The 5,544-nt window shown below is 36.2% G+C and overlaps 1 protein-coding gene across 2 annotated transcripts; it reads right to left on the bottom strand.

Annotated features, from left to right (window-relative positions):
- Positions 1-309: 309 nt before the first annotated feature.
- Positions 310-5,007, bottom strand: LOC136218725 (protein NPGR2-like). Of its 2 annotated transcripts, XM_066005787.1 has the most exons (6): positions 4,750-5,007; positions 4,048-4,328; positions 2,860-3,112; positions 1,364-2,580; positions 1,074-1,227; positions 310-931 (listed from the first exon to the last, which is right to left on the bottom strand). In XM_066005787.1, exons 2-6 carry the CDS (start codon positions 4,303-4,305, stop codon positions 615-617), a joined length of 2,199 nt encoding a protein of 732 aa, XP_065861859.1. In that variant the 5' UTR covers positions 4,306-4,328; positions 4,750-5,007; the 3' UTR covers positions 310-614. The 2 variants fall into 2 exon arrangements, with proteins under 2 accessions (XP_065861859.1, XP_065861860.1); XM_066005788.1 differs by lacking the exon at positions 4,750-5,007 and having other exon boundaries at positions 2,860-3,127; positions 4,048-4,184.
- Positions 5,008-5,544: the final 537 nt, after the last annotated feature.

The following is a 5,544-nucleotide window of genomic DNA, read 5'->3' as shown; positions in this document are numbered from 1 at the left end:
TGTCGCACACTCCTCAAGTCATCATCAGGATTCTTTTACTCTTGCAATATAATCCTCACAACATGTGCCATTTGTAGCATTGAAAGAGAAGCCACCAATTATTTGAAGGGTTGGCCTGACTGGCCCATTGATTGAGAGGGAAGGTACAAATTTCTAAATATCTTTTTTTCTAGTACATGTTTATCCTTAATATATGAAAACTATTTTAGCACATCATACCTTTCAAATTATTTACATTAGTAACAGATAATTGATATTTGAAAGTTATGAAATATTAAACAACAGGTCAAATCTCATAACAACAGGTCAAATCACAAATATGAGATGCTTAATTGAAAATTTTTTGGATGCTTTTATCCTAAAAACTTAAAACTGCTTACAAAGATCTAATGAAATTGGATCCGTCCCTATTTGGTGGATGTGTGATTGATCAACCTGAGCGATTAGCTAATCCATGAAAACTTCTAGTTCTAAGAAAATACGTATAATTATATTCTATAATTCATATAGGCTGAATTTGGTTTTGGTTTCTTTTTCTCTACTTTTAAAGGCATCATCCCACACCTCTAATTTCTTGTTTTTAAACCAACAATTTACAAGAAAATGCAGATGAGTCATCTGAAGGGCTCAACTGGTTCTGTTTCTTCCAGATGAGCTGCAGCCTCGAAGCATTCAGCTGCTTCAACAGCTGATGATGTTGGATCAGCCTTGTTCAGCAGTCCAAGACTGTACCATGCACTATGGTTCATTTTGTCAAGTCTAAGAGCATCTGTAAGAAAGCTTCTGATTATCGACTTTGATTCACTTCCCAGCTGTTGGAGAACACTCGCAGTAGATATCAAGCTCGGGACATGACTTGGCTCCACATCTAATGCTGCTCTGAATGCTTTTAAAGCTTCTTGTACCGAACCCTTTGCTTGATACAGTAAACCTGACAATATCGCAACTTTTCTTAACATCGTAACTTAAATATATGGAATTTACAGCATAAACTAGGCTTACCAAAAAGTTAAAGGTTCAAATGCATAGACACAATAAGGAAAAGGCTACACATTTATGAAACAAAGTTTTACCAGTAGTATGCCATCTTGATGCAGAATAAGGACCCATAGCCTTTGACTTTAACAGACAGACCTCAGCATCTCGCCATTGCGACAAACTTGTGTACACATTGGCAAGATCATGCCATGTTTCCATTTCCAACCTTTTATCTTGATTTCCCTTGCTCTGGAAAAACGATATGGAATAAGGTAAGATGCCATTGTTTTGCATTAACATAATCTTATATGTTACAACTTACAAGTACTCTTACAATATACCAAATGCACGAGAAACTAAACTGTATGTCAATTAATGTTCATACCTTTAGAAGCTTCTTCACAGCACCGAAGGTTTTCGTTCGAACTTGGAGAACAGCAAGAAGATGAGTATATGTTTGTATAGCATTCTTTAACTGGCCCTGTGCAATTTGAAGTTTGGCCTTGGTTCGTAACAATTCTCCGTGGTCCCACTTCCCAGTCTGATCTAGAGCAGCATTGATTACTGTCTCCGCATCAACAAACCGTTTTTGAGCTGACAATATTCGAGACAAAAGAATATAACTTCTTACGCTAGAGCCAGCCTCCACTACTAAAAGTTGCTTTGCATAATGAAGTGCAATATCCAACTTCCTCTGCTCAGCATTTTCTAGGCAAAGATGGAATATAATATATGGATCTGATTCTCTCATGACTTTCTCAGCAGTTTCAAGTCTCTCAAGAGCTTCAGACTGCTTCCAATTCCTTTCAGAATTCGATGCAACTAATCGGGACTGAGCTGACAATAAAAGACCTGTTAAGCAGTGTGCAACACTTACCATCTGGCCACATGACCCATGTAATTGAGTAGTTGCTTTAGAAGCATAACTCATACCTTCTTCAACACAAATCATGTTTTCTGCACAAATCTTTGAAGCCAGTAACAATTCCAGTATGCAGTCTGGATTTTCACGGTAATTTAATAAATTCCTCAAGAGATTCAAAGCCACCAAATCCTCACCCTCACCAAAGTAACAAAGCGCAAGGCTACAATATCTAACTCTTCGTTCTAGTGCCCCTGGATGCAACTCTTCTATCTGATGGGCTAGTGCCCTTAGTTCCCCCGAAACAGACAGGCCAAAGGAAAGGTGATCGATGATAGTTGGATCCCATTCAATCCTTCTTTGAGTAATTTTTCTCAAGAGAATCGATAACAAAAGAACGGCCTCTTCTATATTGTTTCTCGGGATAAATGATCCTTCCATCTGCGAACGAAGATTTGGAGGGTTTGCATCGGTACCACTATATAAAAGGAAAGTAGCAAATTCTTTTTCTATCTTGGATTTAGTTTCTATCTCCAAATTCCAATGATAGAGAAGTGCTCGCCGGTAAGATAAGATAGCTTCCTGAGGAGCTTCAGCAAGTATCCATAGCTCCGGTAGCAACTCAACAGCTCTGCTTAAAATTTCTTGGAGTTTACAGTCTGCCATAAGATTGTCAGACAGACCTTCTGGCATTGCAGACTCAACAGTATCTAAGATCACTTTGCATGATAAAGCGGCTTCTGCAAATGCAGGTCATGAAGAATGTTAGCCACAAAATAAGGATGACAAACTATGCTGCTACGCCCATTTTCTGTGTTTTTGCAACTCAATAAGCAGCCACTCAGGCTACAAACAGAGAAAAAATAAAATAATTTGAAAGCCAGCCGTACGACCATGGATTCTCCAATCACAACCTAGACCTTATGCTCAGCAGAAACAATATTTTTCATACTGCTTAAACGAACTAACTAATAGTAACGAAGTAATGAACAATGGTGAAAATAAGATGATGAACGTACCTCTAAATCTTCTGAGACCCTGCAGGGACTTTGTTTTGAGAAAAATAGCTTCAAGGAGCAAACTAATAGCATGCATAGACATGGGTGGGGCAGGATCACTTTGAGAATGCCGCCGATTTTGTTCGCACCTTCTAGAAAGGGAAAGTTTCATCTTGGGAGTCACAGCACCAATGTCAATTCCTTCAAAAACATGAAGTGCTGCTTCTACATTTCCTTTTTGATACTCGAGCCTTCCCAATAATGCTCTTGCTTCCTATAAAATAAGATGCTAAAGCGCTGTGACATGTGAAGAAGGCATACAGATAACCAAACTACAAATTATGAATGATAACAGCCTCGCAGAACACAATTAAAATGAGGTATTGAAATCTTAGAAGTAGCAGTAAAATAAGTATTTACATGATACTAAAATTTTGAAAGAGATGAATTTCATGCAGTACTTAAGTATCTTATCCTTCAAAACTTGACCAACAGGACAATGTTATCATCATCTAAATGATCCTTTCACCTGTTCATGCTGCATATGGCTGAATATATTATTGATTGTTCTATATTTAGCAATCTCTTCCCCTTTGTCCAAACAGAGAATTAAGCATATTACTCAAAGTAGTATAGTAACCTTTTTTATCATAAATCTGTAAACATGGAGCAAGCCGAACTGCTTCAAATTTTGTACTAAATCTACTTTTACATTCAAAGATAAAGTTCCTTGTAGAAATATGCTGAATCCATAATTCGAAGCAAATGGTACCATATCTTCTTTTTTCACTACATGAATGTTTGACTGCCTGTTAATTTAATTAAGATCTAATGCATAATATGCTCACAAAAATTATGCGGATATATGCTCCTTTTATGATTATATCAGAATTTGATGCATCTGTAGGGAACGCTAAGCTAATCAACTAGCAGAATAGGCTACTCTCAAAACGAACCGTAGTGAAAGTAAAGTGGCCAATTTTACAATGTACAACGCCAAAATGATTCATCAAAGCATTTTCAACATCTAAACTCAACCAAACAGTTACACAGCTAAATAACCAAGATCATCCTGTGAATTTCCCTTCAATTGTGTCAATCCGGAAATAATGCATAAGCCACTGCTCAAATTTATTCAAATCAATATGAATATACTAGAAAACACATAAAAACATGAAAGAAAGAGAGAGAGAAGCAAAAAGTACTGACTTCATAGTTGAGGTAACCGCTTTCACGAAGAGATGACTCTGCTTCTTCGATGTTGCTGTTATCCATCTTTGTATCTAATTCACCACCAGTTCGCGAGGAGAAGCCACTAGCTGAGTAGTCTCGAGTTGCCAATGACTCGGATGAAGCAGCCATATCATCAACTCTTAACTGCTCCCCAGAACGTATACACTTCATCATCTTCCACAGTCTCCTTTCAATGCCAACTTCCAACTTTTTTATCCAATTTTTAAGTTTCATGATGTCTCATTACGCTTGATATTCTACTCAAAAAGTAAGACACAAAAATCAAAATCTCTTCAGAAACTTAAACACCATTGATAATATAATTCCATGAAAGGAACTCTACAGTTAACCAAAATTAAATACCATTTTTGCAAACTGCAACTCTCAAAACAACAAGAAAGAAAATCAATTCATCCAAATTAATAATTGAAACAAACATTCATCCAATATATTTCACAAAATCCATGTTAACTGAACCATAAACATAAAGACAAACGTAAGAGAAAAGGGAAACTTGAAAACCCAGAAAAATCCCAGCCAAACCGAAAAGAATTGAGCACAATATACGCCACAAATGAAGGGGGGAAAATCATGATTGGTAAGTAAAGCAGAAAGTAAAACCGAGGCATCAGACAAAAGTTACAGCTGGGATGAGAAAACCCTCAAAAAAGGAAGTACCTTTCACGGTGGCTAAAAAGAATTGAGTGAGCCCACAGCACATCAAAACCACCACAGTGCATCTCCACAATTGAATCAAGAATCCAAAGCTCCAATCCAATGGGAACAGTAGTATCTTTTTCTCTTATTGTATTAAAAATAGAAACTTTAGCTCAACGCAGCAGCAGGGGTAGAAGAGAAGGTTTCAAACAAGTACATAAAAATAAAGACACAATACAATAGTCTGTGATATTCCCTTCCCTGTATGAAACGTGTTACGTGTGAACAGATTGTGCGGACAATTACAATTCTTAACAAAAGGAAAGTAGAAAATTAACGTTGAAAGAAGGGACTCGACTCGGCTTGAAAGAGTCAAGTCAACAGAGTAGTAGTGTGTAACTTACTTGCAGAAGCGGGCAATTATTAATATTAATTAATGCAAGAAAAAACGTCCCTTTCTGCTTTTAATTTTATCACTGTTTTCAAAAAGCTGTATAATTTATTATCTGCCACTGCCATAGACAAATTTGTACTGCTCTGTGCTTTTCAAATTTTTGGTATTATATGTTAGTTTTCACTATGATTAATTTATAAAAGGGATTATTTATTCTTGTACAAAAGGGGGTAACATGTTCATTTCAAAAGAAAATTAACTAATGTCCAAGGGAATTTATATGCACCCTATTATTCACAATGTCACCATCCTAATCAAATTATTGAGCATGTTTTCTTTTTCTTTAAGCAAAATTATTATGTTAAAATGGACATTAATTTTTTTAATATGTCATAAATATAAAATAAATATGCAATAAAAAT

Source organism: Euphorbia lathyris, chromosome 2, assembly GCF_963576675.1.
Source record: "Euphorbia lathyris chromosome 2, ddEupLath1.1, whole genome shotgun sequence".
NCBI lineage: Eukaryota > Viridiplantae > Streptophyta > Magnoliopsida > Malpighiales > Euphorbiaceae > Euphorbia > Euphorbia lathyris.
The sequence above is the reverse complement of the archived record's forward strand: the minus strand, read 5'-3'. Positions and strand labels throughout refer to the sequence as shown.

Coding starts and splice junctions, on each gene's coding strand:
- LOC136218725 (XM_066005787.1), bottom strand. CDS start 4,305: ATGAAACTTAAAAATTGGATAAAAAAGTTGGAAGTTGGCATTGAAAGG. Junction 2,581..2,859: donor GGGTCTCAGAAGATTTAGAG/GTACGTTCATCA, acceptor CTGCATTTGCAG/AAGCCGCTTTATCATGCAAA. Junction 932..1,073: donor ATCAAGATGGCATACTACTG/GTAAAACTTTGT, acceptor CGATATTGTCAG/GTTTACTGTATCAAGCAAAG.